General features: G+C 36.5%; 3 protein-coding genes and 1 long non-coding RNA gene across 7 annotated transcripts in view; 3 read left to right on the top strand and 1 right to left on the bottom strand.

Annotated features, from left to right (window-relative positions):
- The window catches only part of LOC109716394 (protein argonaute PNH1-like), a 63,513-nt gene that overhangs the window by 2,796 nt on the left and 33,995 nt on the right, over window positions 1-26,722 (top strand). Inside the window, exons 1-20 of one of the 3 annotated variants that reach the window (XM_020241822.1) lie at window positions 190-443; window positions 1,649-2,093; window positions 2,176-2,384; window positions 2,475-2,621; window positions 2,713-2,846; window positions 2,950-3,059; window positions 3,232-3,338; window positions 3,773-3,911; window positions 3,990-4,106; window positions 5,091-5,198; window positions 5,298-5,369; window positions 5,482-5,604; window positions 5,727-5,886; window positions 6,010-6,131; window positions 6,240-6,377; window positions 6,472-6,614; window positions 6,907-6,969; window positions 7,112-7,175; window positions 7,249-7,384; window positions 7,618-7,691. In XM_020241822.1, the coding sequence (XP_020097411.1) occupies window positions 1,698-2,093; window positions 2,176-2,384; window positions 2,475-2,621; window positions 2,713-2,846; window positions 2,950-3,059; window positions 3,232-3,338; window positions 3,773-3,911; window positions 3,990-4,106; window positions 5,091-5,198; window positions 5,298-5,369; window positions 5,482-5,604; window positions 5,727-5,886; window positions 6,010-6,131; window positions 6,240-6,377; window positions 6,472-6,614; window positions 6,907-6,969; window positions 7,112-7,175; window positions 7,249-7,384; window positions 7,618-7,691 (2,562 nt within the window). In that variant the 5' untranslated portion in view covers window positions 190-443; window positions 1,649-1,697. Of the gene's footprint in view, window positions 1-189; window positions 444-1,195; window positions 1,280-1,648; window positions 2,094-2,175; window positions 2,385-2,474; window positions 2,622-2,712; window positions 2,847-2,949; window positions 3,060-3,231; window positions 3,339-3,772; window positions 3,912-3,989; window positions 4,107-5,090; window positions 5,199-5,297; window positions 5,370-5,481; window positions 5,605-5,726; window positions 5,887-6,009; window positions 6,132-6,239; window positions 6,378-6,471; window positions 6,615-6,906; window positions 6,970-7,111; window positions 7,176-7,248; window positions 7,385-7,617; window positions 7,692-26,722 lie in introns of those variants that run through there. The other 2 variants (XM_020241820.1, XM_020241819.1) reach the window with 2 other exon arrangements.
- Window positions 8,879-17,215, bottom strand: LOC109716397. Of its 2 annotated transcripts, none has more exons than XR_002217918.1 (3): window positions 17,094-17,215; window positions 16,540-16,758; window positions 8,879-9,001 (listed from the first exon to the last, which is right to left on the bottom strand). It is a non-coding gene; the product is annotated as an uncharacterized LOC109716397 (long non-coding RNA). The 2 variants fall into 2 exon arrangements; XR_002217917.1 differs by lacking the exon at window positions 8,879-9,001 and adding an exon at window positions 13,707-16,103.
- On the top strand, window positions 11,963-13,552 carry LOC109716396 (B3 domain-containing protein Os11g0156000-like). Its single transcript, XM_020241824.1, has 3 exons — window positions 11,963-12,714; window positions 13,085-13,280; window positions 13,410-13,552. The coding sequence occupies exons 1-3, from the start codon at window positions 12,180-12,182 to the stop codon at window positions 13,420-13,422; spliced, it is 744 nt and encodes a 247-aa protein (XP_020097413.1). The 5' UTR covers window positions 11,963-12,179; the 3' UTR covers window positions 13,423-13,552.
- LOC109716395 (probable F-box protein At1g60180) lies at window positions 21,380-22,595 on the top strand. The gene has a single exon (XM_020241823.1). The coding sequence runs from the start codon at window positions 21,523-21,525 to the stop codon at window positions 22,471-22,473; it is 951 nt and encodes a 316-aa protein (XP_020097412.1). The 5' UTR covers window positions 21,380-21,522; the 3' UTR covers window positions 22,474-22,595.

Here is a 26,722-nt window from a genome sequence, read left to right as displayed (position 1 = left end):
AAAAAAATAAAAAAAAATTTGCGTCCAAAATAGGCATCTTATGTTATCGCCGACCGCTCAATGGGACCTGCGCCTTGAGCGAGACTTAAAGCGTACCACCGCCTAGAAGCAGGTTTCGTGCAATGTGCTGTGATCAACTACAATGAGCCCATTTATTGTTTCCAAATCCCAACTTTGCGTGGGTGCCTTCCTATCATCATGCTTTGGGGGTTTAATTGACAATGGGTTCCATCCCTATACTAATTAGCTTGGGGTTTCATCTAAGTCCAACCCATTCATGCCGACCAACCAGAGATTTAGATGCCGTTGCCACGACTAAATCGAGGCTTTTCTGTTTTCCTTTTACAAACAGAGCTTGCTAAAATATTACCGACACAGTTTCCACAAGCGTCAAGTATGTCTGCGCCTCGTCGAAGGTCCAAATGACAGGGTATAAGTGGCAGGTAATATTAATTTGGGTCCTGTACCGTATCCGGGGCTACAGTGGTATGTAGTATTTATCGGGTTGGTGGTGGGGTGAAGCGCTCCTCGTGTCCCGCTCACGGGCGGCGTCCCAGCCGCGGCAGCTGCAGCTGTGCTTGCAGCTGCAGCAGCAGCAGCAGCACCCCACCCCTTAATGCGCTACTACCATACTATGCTACTATTCCTCGCAGAGAGTAATAATGTCAAATTGTAATGACATTGACGATATATTATACTAATGCTACTCCCAGTGGTCCCTACCTCAGCTGTGTCTGTGATATCCCTGCCTTAAGTTCCTGAATGCTCCTCTTTGTCCCATGGTTTTCTAGGAAAGCGCGACCTTGTCCTTGTCCTTTGTTATCCCCTCGCTCGCTCCTTCCCCGCCTTCTCTGCTTACCCACCACTCACTTCGCCCACTTCCTCCACCCCGCATAACGACACTTCCGCGGTATTATCCCCATCGCCTCCTTCCACGCCGTTCGAGTATTCGTTCACTTCCTCAGTGCTCTCTTGTCGGGATCCCACTTCCCATCTACCCCCCTCCCCCTCTAACCCCACCCCCTATAATTTAATAATAGCAGCCCCTCCACTCCAAAGTGGAGATCTTTCGTACAGCCCATGTTTTCTTATTCTAGCCACCTTTGTTTGTTTTCTACTACTTCCATACCTTTTCAACACAGAAGCTTAACAACACCCTTATTATATTATTACATTGTTATTATTATTATTATTATTATTATTATTATTATTTGCATTTGCATTTGCATTTGGTTAGAAACAAAAGAGAACGAACAGCAGAGCAATGGGGTCACCCGAGGTAATCTGTCCGATTCTGCTGCAGCTGTTACTATCTGCTACATACTTCCTCTCGTGTATCCTTTTTATTTTTATTATATGAAAAAAAAAAAAACTACTTAAGCCCATCCGTTCATCATCTCCTTTTCCCTTGTCTTGATGTATTGCTATTCCGGCCTAGTCGGATAATGCCGCCCTAGAAGTCAAAATGCGTGCTTTAGATCCGTACCCAACTGTGTTATAGATATCAATGCAACCGCATTACATCTCTGCAGCTCTTAATTTAAACTGGTTTCCTTTCTGAGTTTCTGTATCTTACTGCAAGAGCCTTCATATCCCCCCTCTTTAAAACCTGTTCACTGATAATATATGCCTTCTACTGTTTTCCCAGTGCTGAGGATATAAATGCATAGAAGGGTTGCTCCTAGATCGGTAGCGGCATGCTTGCCGTGGTAGAGAGAGAAAGCGCCTTCTTCCGTCCGTATTCTAGTGAGATGCCTCTCCGGCCGATGGCGAAGGACCCCAAGGGGGAGAAGCATGTGGTCTTCAAGAAGCCGCTTCAGAACACCATGAACCAGCAGAAGTTGGAAAATGAGTTGCCGTTGCAGGAAGCGAAGAAGAATGCGGGGAGGAGGCGGGGAAGAGGCAAAGGGAAAGCTGTTGAGAGAGCGGTCAGGCCGGAGGTGGAGATGGGTCTCGCTGCTGGCCCTCCTGTCTCGAGTAAAGGTTTGGTGTTCCAGCGGCGGCCGGGGTTTGGTCAGGTTGGTACCCGGTGTATTGTGAAGGCCAACCATTTCCTTACGGAATTGCCCGACAAGGATTTGAACCAATACCATGTAAGTTTCACTCGGTCTACAAATTGATTCTATAGATAATGCAGATCTATGCATGTTCATTTTTCTTATCTTGTTCCTCCAGGTGGCAATTACGCCTGAAGTACACTCCCGGAGAATGAATCGTGCTGTTATGGCAGAGCTAGTGAGACTCTACAGAGATACAGAGTTGGGCATGCGGCTCCCTGCTTATGATGGAAGGATGAGTCTATACACAGCTGGCTCCCTGCCTTTCGATTCGAAGGTGTTCACCGTAAAAGTTGCCGAGGAGGACGATGGGACGGGGATTTTTAGGTACGGGATTTATGCATTTTTGTAGTCATTCCGCCTCTTGCATTTCATTATATAGATAATTTTGCTGACGTTCATCTTTCTCGCTTCAAGAGAAAAAGAGTATAGGGTGGCTATCAAGTTTGCTGCTCATGCAGACCTTCATCATCTGCGCCAATTTATCGGTGGGAAGCAAGCTGATGCTCCGTATGAAACGCTGCAGGTTCTTGATGTAGTCTTGAGGGAATTATCAAGTCAAAGGTTGCATTTCTGTTTCTTGATTGCTACTTAGATTCCTAGTTATTTTTGTAGTGTGAGCTCCTAATTGTTATTTAAATGAACTGGCCTTCAGGTACGTATCTATTGGGAGATCCTTCTATTCTCCTGACATTCGAAAACCACAGAGGCTGGGTGATGGGTTGCAGTCATGGTGTGGTTTCTACCAGAGCATCAGGCCAACTCAAATGGGTCTCTCTTTGAATATTGGTAACATGTTTTCTTCTTAGATACTAGAATCTCTACTTGTTTAATTTAAATGTAGCCTCTCTTTGCCTTCTGCTTGCAATAAATGTTTTTTTTTTCATCTCAGACATGTCATCTACGGCTTTCATTGAACCACTCCCTGTGATTGAGTTTGTAGCTCAAATTTTAGGGAAAGATGTAATATCAAGACCACTATCCGATGCTGATAGAATCAAGGTAATATTAATACCAAATTATATTGCTTCCGTTTTTATAACCTGAGGCTTGCTTCAGAATGCATGCATGTATTCATATGTTATGATTGACACCTAGTATCATTAATCATGGTTTTGTTGTTGATGCCTTTATTGACTATCTCAGTTGTTTCTATTATCTGATGTTTAATCAGATCAAGAAAGCTCTTCGGGGTGTAAAAGTTGAAGTGACACATAGAGGAAGTGTGAGGCGGAAATACCGAATTTCAGGACTGACATCACAACCTACCCGCGAATTGATGTATGATGTGAACTCGCTATATTTTGTTTATATTTTCAATTTTCTTTAATTATTGCTTTTGTTAGCAAATTCCTTAGTGCGAAGCTATCTGCAAATGTTCTTTGCATCATATTTTGTAACATTTCATACAAATGTCTTTGTGAAGGCATCCTCATAATATATTGAACCTTTCCAGTTGATACCATTGAGGGTCATGCCAGCAGCCGCATATATTAAAATTAAGAATAGAGCCTTAGATTTGCCTTCCTCTATATACTTGAAGTTCCAGTATATATTATAATCGAATGCATATGCTATATATCTTCATGCTAACCGTCTAAGATTTTAGTGCTCGATCAAAAGTTTATGTGCAGATCCAATTAAGAATGTCATTGGAAAACTGAATTTCGCAGCCATATATCACTTTAGAGCTTGAATTTCTCCTATTTTCACAGATTTCCTGTTGATGATCAGATGAATATGAAATCTGTAGTTGAATACTTCAAAGAAATGTATGGGTTTACAATTCAGCATTCTCATCTTCCTTGTCTTCAAGTGGGAAACCAAAGGAAAGCAAATTATCTGCCAATGGAGGTGATTTTGATTACTCATATTCTTGGATGTGAGTGTAAAATGAAAGAAACTAAACCTAATTTGACATGCTTTTGGCAGGCTTGCAAAATTGTTGAGGGTCAGAGATACACAAAGAGATTGAATGAAAAGCAGATAACTTCCTTACTGAAAGTGACATGCCAAAGGCCTAGAGAGCAGGAGATGGATATATTACAGGTCAGTGGTTTTTTATTCTGTTTAAGAGCCTGTTCCTACACTTAGAGTACGGCCATTGTAAAAACCTAAGGGAATAGACTGCATTGGAACAAATTTTAGCCTCTCAGTGACATGTTCTTGTTCTCTATCTGCACATGCCATCATTTCTTCAAACGGAGTTGTATCACAGACTTATCATTAGTCATTGTAAATCCAATCAGGCTTGTAGTAGATATAGTTATGGAAATTGTACTCCCTATGTATGATTAAAAATTTAACCTTGTGTGATGTATGATTATAAACTATGTATATTTTTGTGTTTACAACTTTCTGTGTTCTTTAGTTGGAGACCGCTGGTCTTATTTAACTTTTTTGACACATTGGGTTTCCATCCAACTGTTCTGAGCTCGGGATAAGATACACGGGAGAAGCCCCCTGTAAAAGTATTAGTTAGACTATTAAGTACACTGCAAATATTTCTGAATATAAACAAAATAGGTCGTGGGCTCCTGAATTTAAAGTGAAGTATTCAGATGCTAATGTTGTATGAAATCCAGTTAGGAGTGCTTTTGATTCAATTTCTTGATTGCCTGGTGTTAACAAGGGAGCCTTTTCGAGAAAAAAAAAAAAGTGCCTTTGTATGCTGTTGAGCTAAATGCATTTGATCCTGGTGGTGGTTGACTTTGAGTGGGCCTGCTACCTGCTGTAGCGTGAGCCTTCTAGGTTGGTTTGATTCATTTTCTACGCAAATCTTACAAGTCTCTTGTTAGAAATGGTGAATTGGGCTATTCTGATAGATGCTTATTGTCCAAGTTGCCAGACCAGTTTTAATATTACTCTGTTAATATGCCAGGGGAGCTTTTGCAATTACTCTGTTAATATGCCTTTTACTCTCTGGGAGAAAGTCTAATTTTGCTGTCAATATTGACGCTAACAAAGCAAATTCAGAATATCAATTTTTTTACACAATGACATGAAAAGCTCATATTGTATAATTAATATCAGACAGTTCACCAAAATGGGTATGAGCAAGATCCCTATGCAAAGGAATTTGGGATCAACATCAGCGACAAACTTACCTCAGTGGAAGCGCGAGTTCTTCCTGCACCATGGGTAAGTATTCTGTAATATAGTTGATTAATGGATCTTATAGTAAATTGATCTTGTTTTTACGCTGGTTGAAGCTTATTTTACGTGATGTGTTTTGTGAAGCTAAAATACCATGATACTGGAAAAGAGAAGGAGTGTTTGCCTCAGGTTGGTCAATGGAATATGATGAACAAGGTACGAACCCAATTAAAGTTCGACGTAGTTGTTGAACTTATTTCTAGTGCGCTAATGAGACTCTAAATAAGGCTTTTTCTGACCCTATGTGCATTAAAACATCTTAATGCAGAAAGTGATAAATGGATGTACAGTGAATTACTGGGCTTGTATTAACTTTTCAAGAAGTGTCCAAGAAAGCACTGCTCGGGGGTTTTGCCAGGAGTTAGCACAGATGTGCCAAATATCCGGCATGGTACACTGTTTCTAAGACCTTCCACACTACCTAGCTTTTGTACTTATTATCTGTTCTGCAACTTGTATAACATTGCAGTTTATTGCTTGTTTAATTGTTTCCTTTATCATTGTTTTTTGCAGGATTTCAACCGTGAACCTGTTATCCCGATCTATTCTGCCAGGCCAGATCAGGTAGAAAAGGCTCTCAAACATGTTTACAATGCAGCACTAAACAAGCTCAAGGGGAAAGAGCTTGAACTTCTTTTAGCCATCCTTCCCGACAACAATGGTTCTTTATATGGTGCGCAGACTTATTGTTGCATTTAGTCAGCATAACTCCGCATTATTGTTTTTATATCATCATTTGCTAATTCATGGATAATCGATGCTTTATGTTCCAATGCTTATACTGAGTTGTCTACAGGTGATCTGAAGCGAATATGTGAGACAGATTTAGGATTGATATCTCAGTGTTGCTTGACAAAGCATGTTTTCAAGATCAGCAAACAATACTTGGCAAATGTCTCTCTTAAAATCAATGTGAAGGTAATATATCAACTTGTCTTCTCTTCTCTCGACAGATAATTACAATAGATATCTGAGAGATGACCTTTGATTCATTTCACCTATTCTTTACCCATATGATTTATGCAGATGGGAGGAAGAAATACTGTACTTCTAGATGCTATAAGTTGGAGAATTCCCTTGGTCAGTGACATACCGACTATAATATTTGGTGCTGATGTAACTCATCCTGAAACAGGAGAGGATTCTAGCCCATCAATTGCTGCCGTAAGTATAAATATAACATCCTTTTACTTGACTTGTTTGATGTATGATGGTGGTTTATATATAAAACAAACCTTCAATATATTGTCGCTCACAGGTTGTTGCTTCCCAAGACTGGCCTGAAGTTACGAAGTATGCTGGACTAGTGTGTGCACAGGCTCATAGGCAAGAACTGATTCAGGATCTGTTCAAGACCTGGCATGACCCTCAGCGGGGAGTAGTTACAGGTGGCATGATCAGGTCTTCTTCCACTCCCTTGTAGGACAATGCCATTTTTCACTTGTTGGAAAGAAATCGTATATTTAGTTATGAATATACCACAAACCTAATTGTTGTGGATCATAATTAGATCAGATGTTCATTGCCATTGCAGAAGATTTCATAATACATTATAAGGGTAGCAGTATTCCTAAGCTTGCCGAAAATGGCAATGATAGAACCATCATTGCATGTAACTTGGTTTTTCTATAGGCTTTCAAGTTTGCCATACTGACATTTGCTGATCTGCTTTTTGTTTATCTAATCTTTGTAGGGAGCTTTTAATTTCTTTCAGGAAAGCAACTGGACAGAAACCATTAAGGATTATATTTTATAGGTTCATCTCTCTCTCTCTCTCTCTCTCTCTCTCCAGGAAATTACTTAGTTTGACTTGCTTGTAAGTTCTTTCATACTAAAATATCTAAATTTGATCATACTGGACTCGTTCTCATTCATTGTGTTTCAACCCCTGCTTCCAGGGATGGTGTAAGTGAGGGTCAGTTCTATCAGGTCCTTCTGTACGAATTAGATGCTATTCGGAAGGTGGGCGTACTTGCAACTTATTTTATAATTCTCTGTGTCTTAATATTTACAGCCCATAAAAACTTATTTACAGGCTTGTGCATCCTTAGAACCAAATTACCAGCCTCCTGTGACTTTTGTGGTGGTCCAAAAGCGCCACCATACCAGACTATTTGCTAACAACCACAAAGACAGAAGTAGCACAGACAAGAGCGGAAATATCCTGCCTGGTGATCATGCTCTTTCCATTTTCTAACTTCGACTTTCAGTGTATTTCTGGATGGGAAAAGTGCCTTTTACTCAATAATAACTCCTAGGTCCACCGACCACCATGTATCAGATGCTTACATGGAATCCTGATTTTTATTTTTATTTTTATTTTTTTTTCCCAACCACTGGTTTATATCATACTTCTGTCTTTGAAATTTTGTACTGATCACCAGTTCACTAATTAATTATGCAGGCACTGTTGTTGATTCTAAGATATGTCATCCAACAGAGTTTGACTTCTATCTCTGCAGTCATGCTGGTATCCAGGTATTCTAATGGTTGTGTAAATCATCTATTATGAGATCTTGTAGTGTCATTCATTCATCTCATAAAAACAATGAATCATATGGATCACTGCTGGTGAAACTGTGAATTTGTTTAGGCTAAAGAAAAAGCTGATATTAGTCCTAGTATGGTAATGTGGTGGCTAAAAGCGCAAATTTTGTACTTTAGTAGGTTCAAAAATTTCAAAGTGCTTCAAAACTTTCCTTTTTTTATACTATAAAATTGTTATGACAACCGCCGCCAAAGAAGTAAGTGCTTTTAGCCACCACATTATCAAACTTGGCCTTAATCGTCTGAACTAAAACCTCATTTTTCTCCCAAAATATCTGCAGTTGTCAAAAATGAGAAGAATTGATGTTATTTTAGTCCGTTATTTTTGCGGATTGTCAATGTTTATTAGGATAGCAGTGAAGCACTAGCAGGATCTGCTAGATTGGCAGCCTATCATGTAGTAGGTATCATCTACAAAGTAGTATTAGAATCTTGAGAACAGGAAACTGGATAATGATATATATATATATATATATATATATATATGAGTGAGGCTACTATGCTATGGGAAGCACGGAGCCTTCCGTGCTTCCAGCTCGTTTTCGATGTTGCGACTTTCGAATTGTCGATCGGCTCCGTTAAACTTGATCTAGAGTATTTGAAGTACTTAGAAAATAAATTTTATTATTTTTCGATATCATTTGCCTAGTAATCGAATGGGCTCAAAATCAACAAATGAAAATAAAAATACTGAGCAAAATGCAATAATATAACGATGTAGAAATATCCAAATCACATGAAATATTGATAGAAAATTCTATATACTATAAAGAATACAAGATCAAAATATCACGTGATTTGAAAATTTCTACACCGTCATAAAATTACAAACGGCTCAAGACGGCCATTGAAAGCCGTTGATTTTGAGCCCATTCGATCACTAGGCAAATGATATCGAAAAATAATAAAATTTATTTTCTAGGTACTCCAAATACTCTAGATTAAGTTTAACGGAGCCGATCGACAATTCGAAAGTCGCAACATCGAAAACGAGCTGGAAGCACGGAAGGCTCCGTGCTTCCGATAGCATAGTAGCCTCACTCAATATATATATATATATATATATATATATAGAGAGAGAGAGAGAGAGAGAGAGAGAGAGAGAGAGAGAGAGAGAGAGAGAGAAAGAGAGAACCTTATCTCCACACAAGCTTATTGGAAAATGGCGAGGGGGAAGAGCAGTATATGCAGGCACAATCTGATCATGTTTCCCCCTTGCTTTAAATAGTGTGTGCTGGGAACTTGGGCACCCAATAAGGTTGAATTAATAAATACCAAAGCCATGTGATTCTATGATATGATCTGATACGAGAATGACAGCATAATAGCATAGTAATATTCCGATATAATTTCTTGCTCTATGGTTTTGATTATGTAGCTTGTTTACTCTTTTTGATATGAAAAATGATGATCTTGGTGCTAACCCTGCCATTTAAAATAGAATGAACTCTGATTGCATATACACATGCGAGCTTACGCTAGTTCTGGTACGGGTTATCCGAAGATCGATTTAATGGGAATGAGTGTAAGAATAGTTTTAACAAACTTCTTGTCCTAAGAATAAGGAATATAGAGATTGTTTTATATATAATACAATATCAATGAACCTTAGTTACCCACCAAGCCAACCTGAACCAGACACACAGTGATGATTTAGATATTAAAAAAAAAAAAAAAATCAGATTATAGTAGCACAATAGATCAAGTTGGAATTCCCACCTTAGACCATGCAAAGTTCATTTACCTAACCTGCTCCCTATGTCTTCAATCTTGAATAAATTTAAAGAGTAGTTTATTAAGCAGTAACTTAGTCTACAAGAGTTTGGATCCTAATTTAATTAACTCTTTATCGCTAGTGGTCCATGTGTAGGAGGAAATGATGAATGGAGAAGATTAGAGTTTCAGAACCATATTCTTCTGAACATCTCTCTTCTGAATCATGAGATGAAAAGGCAAGTCACCAAAAAGTTCTGGTCAAAAACAGTAAAAGAAAAAGATATTCAAAGAGACTCAGCTAATCAACATTGAATGGAATTTTTTGACTAAGAATAATATAGCTATGAAATCAAAGCAACATATAGTAGACATGAGTTGAATACAAGTGTATATTATCTCTAAATCTCTTCAAAATGTCACATAAGAGAGAGAGAGAGAGAGAGAGAGAGAGAGAGAGAGGTAAGCATATGAAGGTTATTACTGGGCTATGATTTTTAAACAGAAAGGTGCACCGTCTTAAAAGACAAGTAATGTGTTTCAGAGGAGCACAGAAAAACCTCAGCCTAGTTGTGTCAGATGTACTGGTTACAATGCTCATAGAAGGTCTTTATGTAACACTATTACCACACATTTATCAAGAATCAAACACAAGGGTTTAAGTACTGTAACATGAAGTCGTGCCAAAAATTTGTCGGCACAATATGGTACGGTGTGTGTCGAGCTATGTCGATGCGTGCCGGTCACAAAAAATATATGTATGCCGATATATAATGATATAAAATATATATATATATATTTAGTAATAAAATATTCTAACTGTTTATTATATATCTTCATCCAATTTTGTGACTTTTGTTGAAAAAATTAATTACTAACTTAAAGAATAGAGAGCTTTGAGCTATGTCATCAATATGGAGTTTTATCATGCCGATATTTTGTTGGTACGACATGACATAATGGACACGGCCTGTATCAGTGGGTACTTAAATCTTTGATCAAACATAAGGCATTCCTTAATCCTGCTACTTTTATTTTTTATATGAAGTCTTCAATAGAATGTGTAGAAAAAAAAAAGGAAAAAATAAAAAAAGGGAAAACTTCAAAAACCCCCCTTGTGGTTTCACTCTTTCTCGCTTTAGTACTCTGGGGTTTAAAATGTATCAAGTTAGTACCATGTGGTTTCGCACTTTCTCACGTTAGTATCCCGTGGTTTAAAGTGTATCAAGTTAGTACCCTATGGTTTCGCACTTTCTCACTTTAGTACTCTGTGGTTTAATATTTTATTAAGAGAAACATAAAACCAAAGGGCACTAACTTGATACAAAAATAAAATCACAGAATACTAACTTGATACGCTTTAAACTATAGAGTACTAAAATAAAAAAATGCGACACCACAGGGGGCCGGGGTTTTTGAAGTTTACCCTAAAAAAAATAAATATATGCTGCAGCGTAAAGCAAAAACGAGTCTAAAAGGTGGGAGTCTTAATTTGGCATTTCTGGTTCTACTATAAAAGAACAAAAAAAAACTATTGAAGATATTATTTTGAAGGAAATAGTGTTTTTTTTTTACAATACTACTTAGATAATATTTTGTCAACTGGTACTGTACAATAGTGAAAAATTATCTTTGAAGGTCACGAAACATTGAAACATTGATATATCAGACAAACACTGTTTAGTCAGAATAGTATATTCTGTATTATAGATGTGTTGTCCAATTCCCATTGGTGTCGTATGTTTAACATATTATAACACACCTTCTATGTACAACTCGCATTCATATAATGGCATAAAGCATTAATAAAATTGCATTAAAAATATTATACTGATCAATGAAAAAGAATCCACCAAATAAGATATGCAAACTTTCTCATTGGTACAACATATTTAACAACTTGTACAAACTCTTAATAAAGTCGAAATAAAAATATTTTTAATAATAGTATAAGAAAAAGAATTTAATCTTGAAATATATCAACTATATATATATAAATATATCCATTGTGTGCTATATATGCTGAATATTTTGTACCACAGTTATAATTAATTAGCACATGTCAAGTTTATAGTTAAAAAGTATTTCAGCAATACTTTAGCAAAAAGAGTTTACATGGCCCAAACAACCACATGGAATGTATTACCCGGGCGTTTTCATTTGGACGGCTGTGATGAAGCCACCACTTGCTTACTTCTAAATAATAACAACCTCCACCTGATCTTTCCTCATCACATCACTCAAAAAAAGAGCAACTTTGTGAACTTTAATATTCTTATATTACTATCACACCTAAAGTTATTCTTATTACTATCACACCTAAAGTTAAAATGAAAGTAAAAAGAAAAACAGGACCCAAGGAAGTAGAAAAGTACCCCAACCACAAACCAATGTTTCAGATCATTGCATAAGGTCTCTCTCTCTCTCTCTCTCTCTCTCTCTCTCTCTCTCTCTCTCTCTCTCCCCCCATGTACAACTAATTGTTACTACTGAAACATTAATTATTTCTTTGTTGATAGGTTTATAAATGCATAGGAGTATCAAGAACATCAACATGCTCCTCAACAACAGCTACACCAACATCATCACCACCACCCCCACTCCCAACTTTTCACACAGGCCTTTTTCCTGCTCCTCCTATTTCTCGATCTCCTCTCAACTCAACAGCTAAAAGCGCTTTAATTTCCAAGCCACTAATTCCCCACCATGACCACAAACCCAATCCCACCACACTACCCACAAACTTGGTATTGGGAGCCATCCATGATGAGCTCCTACAACCATTACCACTACCCGGGAATAGACTACGAGAAAGAGCACTTGTTCGAGAAGCACTTGACCCCCAGCGACGTCGGGAAGCTGAACAGGCTAGTGATTCCGAAACAGCACGCCGAGAAGCACTTTCCGCTGGACGCAGAAGCCGGCGAGAAAGGCCTCATACTCAGCTTCGACGACGAAGCGGGGAAGCCGTGGCAATTCCGGTACTCGTATTGGAGCAGTAGCCAAAGCTACGTGCTCACTAAAGGGTGGAGTAGATATGTTAAGGAGAAGCGGCTCGACGCGGGGGACGTCGTCGCCTTCGGACGCTCGCGTGCCGGCGCCGGAGACCGCCTCTTCATCATCGGGTGCAGGCGGAGCGGCGGGCACGACGACGCGCACGTGCCGTGGAGCTCGTCGTCGAGCTCCCATGTGTACCTCCGTAGCCCGGTGCAACAAGATAACTGTTACAACCTTCGTGCAGGTAAATTCAAAGCATAACGCAATTGCAGTTAAATTAGCGTCACCGCTGCCAAAGATAAATGATTATTTAGTCTCGCTTTTAAAATAGCTTTTTGACTCGTAAGAACGACTACAATACATTTAGAACAAAAAAAAAAAAAGTTTTGCAATGGCAAATGCCGGAATGACGTTTGAACTTACTGTCAGAACAGATATATTGAACATGCTTAGTATTTATACAGCAGAAGCAACCGAATTCAATGAATTCACCGTATCGGTGCTAATGCATGCTCCATTAACATCACTATTTGAAAGTTCGACGCGCTTCTCTCGGCTATCTACGGTTAAATAGGCTCTAAATATACAGCTCATAGCAGTTCATGTAACTGCAGGAGGCCATAAAGATCGACCAGCGGACAGTCCGGTGCCGGCATCGGCGCCGGCACCAGAAAACCCTAGAAGGCTCAGATTGTTCGGCGTGAATCTCGAGTGCGGGCCGGACCTACAGGAGTCGGAATCGGCGTGCTTAGGGTTCGATTTTATGAACGAGAGCCATTGCCCACCAATCTCTTCAGTTCCAAATTATTGGTTAGCACTTGAAAACAAATCACACAAATTAAGTTGCCAAGCATTAGACAGTTCAATTTGACAATTCTCAACACTGCTATATCCTATATGTTAACTGATAAGGAACTACTACTACTTGTGTGGTAACAGGATGAGCCCTTAGTATGAGGAAGTGCAGAGAGGAGGAGATCTGAGGCCATGCTCCCAAATCCTACCAACCAATCTTCTGCTCTATGGCCAGTGACAGCTCTGATTGACTTGTGAAGGAAATATTGGAAGGAAAAAAAGAAAAAGAAAAAAAAAAAAGAGAAAAGCAAAAAAAGGAAAAAAAATAGAAGAAGAGAGAGAAAGAGAGGGACAGGGGAAGGGAAAAAAAGGAGGGGAAAAATAGGAGAATCCCTTGTTTTCAGGGCAATCTCCTTGCTTGCCTCTTCTTCTTCTTTTTTTTTTCTTTTTCCTCTTTTTCTTTTTCTTGATTTTGTTTTCTCTCAGAAATTCTACTGTCTGAAGGGATGGGCACTTGTAATGGATGGGACCCCTACTATTGAGGGTCTCAGGAAATATCAGGTTGAAAAGGGGTCAGATATGGTGGGGGCCAGTAACTGAACTAGGAAGAATGGCACACCCACTTACTGCTAAACTTGTGACATTTTGGAGCAACAAAAGAAAATCTCATGGTCTTTTTTGCCTACTGCATGCTCATCTCTCTCTCTCTCTCTCTCTCTCTCTCCCTTTTTTTTCTCCTCCCCCTAATAATTGAAGCTTCTTCTGAAAGTGCTTCTTTAACAGAGGCATTTAGAAGAAATAATTAGATTTTGTTTAGTTTCGTATTCAATTCTATTACAAGAATACGATACTTCGGGAAAAAGAAAAAATATCATGCGTGCTTTAGTATAGTGTATTCGGCAACTCTACTATTCAGACAACTCGAATTAATATTCTGCAACTGAGCCAAACAACTGTTTAATAAGGTTTTCTGCGGTAACTAAGCTAATTGAAGCTTCTGCTGTGATTGGGATGATAAGCTCTTCCAATCTTCTACTACAACTAAAGCTCTGTAATTTTTGAGTGTTGAAAATTGAAAAGCTATGCTAGATAGTTGGTAAATGTCTGGGTGGTCTCACTGTGAGATGAATAGAGGTGGAATGAGGTGGTTTCAAGGTGGCATTAGTACAGTGGAGAGACACATGACATGAAAGAAAATTTTATGGTAGGAATCAAAGAAAAGACACCTGGGGATTTCCATGTCCTGAGCTTTTATTTCTATATTTATGGGTTGGTCCCCTCCTTTTTGTTCCTTATGGGAAGAAAAAGTCTCTAAATTGATGTTGTAACCTGTTCACAAACCCTAATAAGATATTAGAAAAAGAGACTTGGCTAAAGGCTTTGGAGACAAGCTCAGATAGAAAGGTCCACCATGCTCAACCATAATAAGCTAGATTCCGAACTGCTTAGGGGGTAAAGTTCTAGGGACCTATCTGTCTCCTACTATGAATTATTCTGAGGGGGAATAAAGCCTAAGCACTGTAGTCATTAGTGAAAGAGGCCAATTAGTATGCTGTAAAGTGAAAGCTGTAAAGTGAAAGAGATTAGTCAGTAAAGCTAATGTGAGGGGCTTCTGAAGTAAGGAAATAATACTCATGGAACAACTACTACTGTAAACATTAGATCTATTTAAATTTGTTCAAATTCAGGAAGTGAATAATGATCTAGTAAAATCAATTTTTCTATAGCTCTCCACACAAATCAAGCAGCTTTAACCAAGTCAAAAAACAGGGGAGAGCAGCTTGAAGAGAGTAGATTGAAGAGTACCAAATTTGGTCAATGATTAGGAACCAAACTAGCATAAATCCAATGCTTTGTAGATAACTCTACGGTGATTTCAATGTACATGAACTAGTTACAGTACAAGAAGCTGAGATAGTAATAACCACACACTGAAAAGTAAGAAGCAAGGATTCATCTGTATGTGCTTTTCGGTATCGGTGCAAAGATGATTAAACTTGTTGGGCAATTAGCAATCATATCAACATAAAGATCTCTTGTCCACTAACAATGAAATGCGCCATGTGCAGGGGAGGGCCTTTCCCTAATTGCAATATTTAAGTCGTGGCCTAGGACTACAACATTTACACCCCAACATGAATAGTCCTATTAAAGAACTATTTTTTGTTGAAGAGAACAGATACTGGAAATCTAAGAAATTCTGAGTTCAACTACCATAATTTCTATTAGAGGCTTAACAAAATAGCTAACCCTGGACCTATTAAAGTCCCAAACAGAGAGGATGAGGTTAGATCGAATATGGAGAAATTGGTTCGGTTGTTTCACATCTGCGGATCATGAGTGATTAGGTTATATGGCTCAAAGAACACTCATATTTCTACCATAATTAATCAACATCCGCTTGAAAGCAAGAAATTCTCCATGTATATAGCACATGGTGTTTGAAGTTCCTCGTTTGCAAATAGGCATGTAGATTCCGGATAAATGAGGAAGGAGGCCAGACGAGAACTTGACAGTGACACAAGGTACGAGAGACTAGCGAAAACAAGATTGAGTAGATATTGAAGATGATAATGCATCACATGATACAATGAAATCGAGTGGGACCAAACAAAACACATGTTATCTCGTATGCCCCATCAACATAATTGTGAGTTGAGAAGTCATTGCCTTCATCAAAACCTTACCAACAAGCACGGTCCACCCAAAAATGGCTACCCCGCGAGTGCTCACCTTTAATTTAAGCACGCTTACACTGAATTATTCCACCTTTGTGTATCTCTTCGTAGTTTCTCAGCGTAGACTTTCCAATTTGACCATGATTTCCTCAAGAAAACGCTGCCAGTACAGGGCATGTGGACAGACAAATGAAGCCAATTCAATTATTTTAGACAGGGCTCACTGAGAACACTATTCCGGTTGATAATCGTGTTATCTATACTTAATGAGCTAAATAAATGCTTAACAATGATCTTACGGTCCAAGTTGGATCGCAATCACTAGTAGGAAAGAAAGCAATCGGAGCATAGTAAGGTGGTTGCAATCGATTAAACGTCAAAGGTTGTCATTTTTTATCATACGTAGAAAAATTGGAGCATAGTAAGGTGGTTGCAATCGGATGCGAAACTGACTTAACATGGGTTAATTAGTAAGTGCGAACAGAAAAGTCTGCATATGCACGGAACGAATACCAGAGGACGAAATAACGGCACAAGAGAATGTTGAATAAGAAAAATCAGCATACCATTTGCGAGAGTATGATGCGAGACTTTACCTGTTTCATTTCCTCTCCTGCCAATGCACTTGGCATACTGATCTCCACCTCATGCACGAAATATTCTTGGGTCGTTTTCTACCAGATAAACCATTTGGGTTCACTTAATCTTCACCGTGTGAACCAAAAGATTAATCTAATAGGAAACAGCCCAGAAATAGTCTTTACTGCATGTATTGACGTTCGCCCAATTCTCGAGGCCACGTTTGTACACTAGCACTAGGAAGAACAAAAAGGTGTCAATCAATATTCAGGGCCTTGTTTGATAATAAATATGAAACATACACCACAATCCTTAAGCTTCGTAAAATTTAAAAGAGCTTTCGATGGCATTTCTTCAACCACCCAGCAGAGGCATTCGGAGCCACAATTCCAACAAGTTAAGCAATGAACTGTTTACACTAAGTAGTATCCCATATTGCAAAACCATCTTTCTGCGTAAAGCTATACTTTTCAGAGGCAATCTATCAAACATGTAACAAGCAAGACCAGCAAGATCACACATTGAACGCAGGTAGAAGAGAGAATGATTACATCTTATCCATGCATAATACCTGAATTAAGTTCCTCCGTTGATGCATCGATATTGACGATGCCGAGAAAATTTTGATTGATTCGCGCGCGTAATCTGAAATTGCCGAGGCATTTGCAGGGAACACACAAAAAAGCATTTGCACCACTTCACCCGCGATGTGAATACGTAGAAGGTCGGGATTGGGAAATAGGTGGCCCATTTATTGGATTTTACGGGCCAACTAGGAGAGTTGTTTATGGGCTTCTTTATAATTTATCGGCCCATTAATTGTCCACACCATGTATAAGAGGTACGGGCCCATTATACATGAAGAGAGTTTTCTCTGCAACATTTATTCGATAATAAAATACGTACCTAATCAATCACATTAAGTCTAATATTTAATCGAGAGCAACGGGATAATTAACTTCTTCTCAAAAGTCAAATAAGATTAAAGCCCCGAAAGAAAAGGCCCTTAAATATAGCATCAAAATTAGTAAAAAGACTAGCAGCGAACAACTTATTTACTATAACATTATAACTTTACGCCACTTAGGTTCAAAAGCTTGTTTCAGATTCATATAATGTTCAAAACTACTCAATTTTTATGTGTCACATAACTCATTACTATATTTCAAAATAGAGAAGCTGCTACGAAACATCAGATGCTGGAGCTGTGCATTTAGCCTCGAGAAGACGAGAGAAACACTTGGAAGGGACCGAACTTTGCTTAATTTAAAAAATGCTTTAAAATAAGAACGAGCTGGTGTTTAACCGGATTTCTCACAAAGCACTTTTAAGTTAATTTACTCCTTAAAAGCGACAACCCATTCATTTGGCTGTAGACATTTGTAGGCTAAAAATAAGATGGGAGAGATGCTTTTGACGTTTCTTTCCTTGATTTTACTAATCATAGCCGGCCGACGTTAAAAGAAGCTCCTGTCATGAAAAGCCCTTCAACCGTCCGATATTACGCAATGAAAGCAAATATATTACATTACATAAGAGTGGTGCTTATCTCTTCCACAGTGAAAAAGACTCATTAACAACCCATTTTGCTATATATATATATATATATATATATATATATATATATATATATATATGGAATACTATTAATAGTATTCTAGTTTTTTCGCTATGGAATTTTTAGCCTATAATTTTAACTCTTACCGACAGTCCCTAGCGCAAGTGGCAAAAGGGCTTGATGGTTGGTACTCGAGACCCAAGTTCGAATCCTAGTTGATTCATATTTTCAGCTAAGTTTATTTCTAAATGAAATAAACGAAGCGGGTAATATGTTATCTTTCTCTCTCAAAAAAAAAAAAAAAAAAGAAGAAAGAATTTTCAACTCTTGGAATAAATTTATAGGCTAGGATGATAGTGATTCCCTAAAATTTAGTGGTCGTCCCCTAAGGCTGGCTGATTAGGTAATTAGTTGAATAGTATGAAAGGATGAAATTGATTAAAATATAAATTTAACAGTTAAAAAATCGATAGGAAAAGAGCTCATATACTATTGATAGTATTTCAGTTCAACTCTCTCTCTCTCTCTCTCTCTATATATATATATATATATTTATTTATTTATTTATTTATTTCCTATTTTGCATATTTGCAAAGGAGCTAATAGCACCAACTGGCATAGAGCGCGACAATTACACATTAGTGCATGTTGTCAAAAAAGTAAATGCTTGTTTAAAGGTTTAAATCACTAAAAATAATTTATTCCATAATAAATTAAAAACTTCTGGTGAAATAATCAGTTTAATTCATAATGCTTCAGTAAGATCAGTGTTTACGTGTATTCTCCTTAGCCACATAATGGATCAAATCGATTAAGTGGTCAGCAATGCACATCTATAACTATGACGTCGATTTTAAATCTCCTAAAAAATTATGTTAATTGATATCGTAACAAGGACATAATTTTTGACCGATTGATGCTCTAAATTAAGTCACATGAATCAAGGAAAGACTTTTAGATAGTGGGCCGATCATGAAAGAAACATAATTCTAATTTGAGGATTTTTTTTTTCCCTACCAAAATATAGTTTTTATGAGATTTGAACTTTTTAACAGCAAATTACACATATTGTAATAATATAGTTCACTAGTACTAATAATTTATTAGATCCAAACTATGAGCCTAAAATATTTAAATTAAAGTTTTTAAAATTGAAGTGTCTACTTTTCATATATGCAAATTTTTTTTTCTATCCAATATAAGATTACAAATGTCAAACGACTAAAAAATATGGGTAGCTTCTACTTGTAATTGTGTGTGCCATTTATATATCTAACACTTCTATCTAATCAAAATGTTGAGATGGATTTGGTGGTTGGTATCCGAGATCCAAGTTTGAATTCTAGTTGATTCATATTTTCAGCCAAGTTTATTTTTAAATAAAATAAATAAAATAGATAGCATTTCTCTCAAAAAAAACAAAAAAAAATGTTGAGATGGACGCAACTGATCAAGTTTTTTTTATTTCTAACAAATATACTCGATCACATTTTCCCTAACTATCAACAAAAGAACACATCACATAATCTAAATAACTATTTCTTCACAAATAGCTATCAAAACAGATGTATACACACGTCACATACCAGTCAAAAAGCATAACCAAAAAAAAAAAAAAAAAAAAAAAAGAGGCTAATGTCCTAATCACTCACCAAATAATTAATCAAATATATAACCATCCAAAGACCCCTTTCTATACCGTTACGTACTGGGAGGACACTCAAAAGTCAAAACTCATGGAAAAAGAAAAGAATTAAAAAAAAAAAAAACTTGAAGTGACTAAATTCATTACAGCTAGAAATGTACTAATAACTTGGCTAAATATAACTCTACTGAGTTGAATTAGTCAATTAACCATGTGCACCTCCCAACAGCTGTTAATTAATATTAATCAAACTAATCTCACATTTGAGGACTCAGATTCTCTGTAGACCGAATGCACAGAATTTTCATCACACTAGGCAAAATTATTCAACTAAAAATAGGGAAAACTTAAAAAAACCCCGTGTAGTTTCGTAGTTTCTCATTTTGTCCCCCTGTGATTTAAAATGTATCAATTTGCCCTCTTGTGGTTTCATTTTTATCTTTTCGGTAGCTTTTTCGTTAATATTTTATTAAATTATATACAAAAAACTTCAGATATCCATCTAGATTTATCAAATATTTACTTTAATACCCGTTAATTTTAACTTTATCACTGATTTAAGAAAAAAAAATAATGAAATTGATAAGAAAAAGAAAAAAAAAAAACCACATGGGGGCAAATTGATATATTTTAAACCACAGGGGAGCAAAGCGAGAAACTACGAAACCACATAGAGGGTTTTTGAAGTTTTCCCCTAAAAATACAATGAAGCTCTGCTATCAGATCAATTGACGGACGATAAAATTTGGTGAAATTACCGGTGGCGGATTTCAGCTCCATGGTACGACAAGACCAGAAAAAAAAGAGAAAATGTAGACATTAAGAAACCTAACTAAATGAGCATGTCGAAAATCTAACCCAAAAATTACACCAAATGGCATAAGATGAAACAAATAATAACAATACAATGTTCTGCCTAAACATTCAGTTGTATTTTAAATTATGAATAGTTACCTATATACCTCTCAATACTTCTGAAATATCTTATTTATTTTTACTTTTTTTTTTCTGTCTAATATTCTTCTTGTATATTTCTTCATTATTCAAAAATCTCCGCTATTGGTACCGATTAAGCTATCTCGGATTAAATCCGAATTAGATTTTTACCGGACTTTAAAAAAGTCAAAATAACTTTTTTATACCTAACTTAAAATCAAATAAAAAAAAATTAGTGACAGTAAAAGATATATTTGAAATGATAAAATAATAATTTTATAGTAAAATAACGGTCACTCCTAAGAGATAACTAACAGAGTCTAACTATATGCTAGATAGATAAAATAGTCGAAATTTGTTTAGAAACGTATAAGCAATTGGCCTTTTAAATTAACATAACTAACACAATTCTCGCGCTATTCAGTAAATCAAAATGCCCCTCCCCTTCCCCAACAACACTACCTCATCAAAATTTACATGTATTTAATTTATAGAAAAATTTTGCGCACTGGGTCCACCGAATATCTCCGACCATATATATTATATTACACAGTATTATTATTATGTCCCCCAATCCCCACCGTGCACTATCCCAATCCAAACGCAGTGGTACTCCCGTAATTAAAACCCCAAAGTAAGGTCATTTATTTTATACACCAATCCCTGCTATAGCAGCCTCAGTTTGAAATTGAACCCTTCTTTCTCCTTTCCCCACCATTATTATGTACCTATAAAACACCTCACGCTGTTCTCTCCAATATATCGTCGTGAAGCTCCCTACGAAACCCGTCGATCGATCGATTGATCCAAACCCTAGTTAGAAGAGAAAGGTGCTTCGAAACCCTAGAGCGTACCTCTTCAATGGCGCTCGGATCCGCGAGGAGCATCGAGGAGCTCCACCCGGACGTGGTGGCGCTCGCGCTCCGGCGACTCGACGGGGCGGCGCTCGCGGCGGCGAGCTGCGCCTCGGCGCGGCTCCGCGAGCTAGCCTCCGACCCCGCGCTGTGGCGCGACCTCTGCCTCGCCACGTGGCCCTCCCTCCGCCACCCCGGCCTCCTCTCCGCCGCCGCCGCCGCCTCGCCCCGCCGCCTCTTCTCCGACGCGTCCCCGTTCCCCGTCCCCAAACCCTCGTCGCCGCCGCTCCTCCTCGGACCCGCCCCCCCTCCCCCCCGCGAGCTCATCTCCGCCGTCGATCTCTACCGCGGGGGCGCCCCGCTCCTCTCCCGCGTCGTCGCCACCGACGCCTCCTCCCCCTGGTTCCTCGGCTCCCCCTTCCGCATCGACGCCCTCGACCGCAAGTCCCCGCCGCCGCCTCCGGCGGCGGCGGCGGCGTGCCCGGCGGCGGAGCTGGAGCTGAGCTGGATCCTGATCGACCCGGCGCGGGGGCGCGCGGTGAACCTCTCGAGCCGCCGCCCCGTCGCCGTGGGCCGCCACTGGTACACGGGCGAAACCCTAATCCGGTACGCGACCGTGGCGGGGGAGTTCCTCATAGAGGCGACGGTCACGCTCGGGGAGGAGACGGGGCACGTGCGCGAGGTGAGCCTCCGCGTGGGGGACGCGGACGGGGCCGCGGTGTGCGGCGGGGACAGTTTGGTGATTCTGAGGGGTTTAATGGAGGGGGAGAGGAGGAGGAGGAGGAGCGGAGGAGGAGAAGAGGAGGAGGAGGCGAAGCGGCGATACGACGAGTTCGTGAAGCGGAAGCGGAATCGAAAAGCCGCGGAGGCGCGAAAAGAGCTTCTCCTCGACTTTTGCTGCAGCGCGGTTGGGGCCGCGGTTTTTTTGGCCATCGTGTTAACCGCGCTTCTCAGGTGAATCGGACCGGACCGGGCCGGTCCGAGTGGGGTATAATTTGGAGATTAGTTATACTTAGTCTTAGTTTGGTATTGAGATTTATCTAACGTTATTAGATAAAATAAAATTCAGGAAAAAGTATATAGGAAGATGTTTCTGTGTTCTTCGATGGGACCGTGAAAAATATATCCTAATCGACTTATCGCGACTTATCGCGAACGCAATATTACATATGGAAACAAACAGACACGTAACGTAATCTTTCCGTAATCCCAAACGAAACCTTAATCAGTACAAAAAATTATTTATTTATTTGCAAATTTATTTATACATTTATTTATACGTTGATTCGTTACCTAATCTTTGGAAAGTGATGTACGAAGGTTAGGATGTATGCAAAGATTGCGGTGTTTACATAACAAGTTCGCTGTAGCTGCACCGGATTGATAGTTGACTAATTTGTATTGTTATACATTCAACGGTATTGATTAATGCTTGATGAGAACGACTATAAAATGTCAAGACCAATTCATCGGTAACAGTATCCCTTGTTAAGTTTGTCGATAATGAATGGATGGTGTTGTTTAACAGATTCAGTTTTATTGGCACACATTGGATTTGTAGAATTTGAACAAATTTAGACGTTAGTGATCAAGTTTAATAAGTATTGCAGTAAAACAAAGTTCAATTAAATTTATAAAAGTTATTCGATTAATAAAACCATCCACAATGTGATCCTCTCTCTCTCTCTCTCTCTCTCTCTCTCCTCTACAGAAGTTCAAAGGGTTGAAGACTAAATACGTCACTAGTTGATTCCTCAAGAATAGGACCACTACAAACAATAGGAACACTAGTGTTTTTTTTTTTTTTTTTTTTTTTTTTTTTTTTTTTTTTTTTTTTTTTTTTTTTTTTTTTTTTTTTTTTTTTTTTTTTTTTTTTTTTTTTTTTTTGTTTTTTTTTTCTCTTAAATTTTTTTTTGCTTTCTTTATATATGCACAAAAGAATTTATATCTTTTTAAAATTCAATCTAATTTTTTATTATAAAATTTTAAAATATATAAATAATTTTTAAATAGTTTAGACTGTTTGTGTTAAATGTAAATTTTAATTTTATAATATTGAGCATTTAAATATATATTATATATTAAAAAATAAAAGAAAGATTGATGTAGTTTAAATTAATTTTATATTTTATGAAATTTAGTTGCAAGAATCACATAAAATATACTAACTAAATCTATATACTAACTAAATCTGTAGAGTTAAGTGATATATTTAGATTTTTAATTTTTTTAATTAAAAAAGTTATTTATCAAACAATTTTCAAACTATTAAATTTGATTAATTTTTAAATAAAATTGTTAGAATAATATAGCTATTCAAAAATTAAGAAAATATTAATAAAATATTATTTTTTTAATGTACTAAATAATTTTTTAATCGTAAAATTTTAATAATTATATATTTTAATTGACAACCCATTGAGAAGCACGGTCCCTGCACTAGTTTATCTTAATTTAAGAGTAAATTATATTTTTGGCTCATATTATGAGGTATATAATATTTTAATTTTTAAATTACAATACGTTATAATTTTAATTTGAATATTCAAAATTTTGAATTGTTGTAATTAAATTTTACAACTGAATTTTAGTGACTAATTGTTGATGTGCTCTTAATATGATGTAATCTAGTAGTATTGCATCCTGATGACATAATAAAAATTAAAATATTATATTAATTTTTTATTAGTCGTAAGTTAATATTTAATTAATTAATTTTGAATTAAAAATTATAATAAATTACTATTTAAGAATCAAATTATTACCAGTATAGTTCGAGAAGTGTAATTTAAGCCTTTAATATAGCCCTGCATTGGTACAAATCTAAGAGTTATTATTATTAATTATTGTGATGAGTGGAGCTATTAAGCAATAAATAACACGAATCTTTTGTACTACCCTATTTGGATGATCAGAGCATTTAAATTTTCAATCAATGTCCTTAAATTTGCTCTAAATTAATAAAATATGTGGTAAATAAGTTTTATAATTTTGTAATACACTTTGCTAAGTGGCCATAAAATAAACAGTCACAACCAAATAACATTCAAAACACTAGCGGAGGATTTAATTTTAAAAAAATTAAATAACAGAGTTTTTGATTGTGATCTAGTTATTTTTAACTAAATTTTTAGTTAATTTATATTATTCTATATTGTTATTTGATAAATGTCTTGGCCATTTAAAATATTGATTTTGAATTTTTATTCAATCATTTTGTAAATTACCTAAACAATTTGAAATTTTATTTACAAAGTTTTAGATCATTAAGTCATATTTAACAGTGTCGCCAACAATCTGAATGCTCAATTATTTAAACCAGTGAGAATAATATAAAAATGTTATGCTATTTACTACATAGTAGCCGTTCGGTTCAGAATTTATAATATTTTAAAAATATTATATATTTAATATTTGTAATGGTAAATATGTTATTAACTTATCAAGCCATTTAAGTTAGGAGGCTGTAAGAATTAGTATCTCCTTATTAATAGACTATTTTTATCAATCATGAAATTGAGAATTTCTCATAACCAATAATAATCTAGTGTTCTTGTCACTTAGGAATCTACAATGATTTTACTGCATCACTAATATCTTATACAACTACTAAACGTTAGTTAAACATTAATAACTTGAATATTTTTAATAAGAAAATTACTGAAAATATTGCAAGCCGTGAATCAAACGGCTCGCATTTGGTTCGCGTTATGTAACGTTACATGTTATTTTAACATAATCAGGTATCTGAGATTTTTGAATCAGATTACTACTAATGCTGTATTATTGCGTTTGGTTTAATGTAGTAATATAATGTTGGATTACAGTATATATAGAATTACTATATTTGGTTTAGTTTACGAAGATCAGTAATCTTGATAATAAAGCGTTGTGTATTTCAAAATTACCCATACTCATATTTGGTAAATTTTTTTACTGTTTACAAATAATAAATTTTTTAAATAAATTTATTTAAATAAATATAAAATACAAAATACAAAATTTAAATTTAATTTTTTATTTTAAATTTTAAATTTGAACAAAAATATAAAGTTTAATATTTTAATTTAAAATATAAATACGAAATTTATAAATAAAATTTGAAAATTTAGAATATAAATTTAAGTTTAAAATTTAAAATTTAAATTTAGAATTTAAAATATAAATTTATAGTTTAAAATTTAAAATTTGACATTCGAAATTTGAAATTTAAAATTTAAAATTAAAAGTTTAAAATTTAAATTTTTAAAAATTTAAAATTTTAAAAATTAAAAATTGAAAATTGAAAATTAATTCAAAATTAAGATTTAAAATTTTAAATTTGATAATTTAAAATTTTAAATTAAAATTTTAAAAATGATGTACCGAAAGAATTTAGGGGGTTGGAGAGTTAAACTTGTAATTTACATGACATGATGTAAGATAACCGACAATTAGTAATACGAGATACCCACCTCCACTCGAAGATATTTTCGAGGTAATCCTTCACTATTGTAATATTATATGAAGAGAGAAGTAAAAGCAGCTCCAATCGGACTGCACACTTTCCTCCTATGTATAGAAACCGAAAATTCAAGTTTTCTATTCACCCAAGAAGACAAGAACATAGAAATAGAAGCTCACAATAATAATCTCAAACAACTCCAAATATGAAATTAAACAATTTCACCAATAGTATCCAAAACACCATACAATGAAAAACAAAAAGTACAAAATAAACCTTCAATCAAAACACTTTACAATGAATGTTCACAAGAGAGAAAAAGAGATAGATTAGAGGTCACCCACCTCAAACCTAACAAAAACCCAACCACATTTGGACCCTCTTTCACATTTCTCTTGTACTTGAGAGAAACACTAAAACAAGAGAATTTTGGAGCTAAAGAGAAGAAGCTCTTTTTTCCTCTTACCTTATTTTCTTTTGACCCCCTAACTAAACCCATATAGTCCAACTTGGCTCACTTAGTCCAAAATAAGTCACAAGTCAACTTGACTCAAAAAGAACAAAAAAGAAGCTCATTTAAACAATATATAGACCATTGGGCTCCTATAAATATAATTATTAAACTAGTAAACAAAAGAAAACAAAAAAAAATAAGTTTAGCACTAATTTTTAACACTCCTCCTTAGTGCAAACTTGTGAGAAACCAAGCCGAGCCTTTCTTGCAGTTCTACAAATTTCTCCTTTGGAAAGGTTTAGTAAAGAT

Source organism: Ananas comosus, linkage group 10, assembly GCF_001540865.1.
Source record: "Ananas comosus cultivar F153 linkage group 10, ASM154086v1, whole genome shotgun sequence".
Classification (NCBI taxonomy): domain Eukaryota; kingdom Viridiplantae; phylum Streptophyta; class Magnoliopsida; order Poales; family Bromeliaceae; genus Ananas; species Ananas comosus.
Note: the sequence above shows the minus strand (reverse complement) of the source record. Positions and strands in the feature narration are given on the sequence as shown.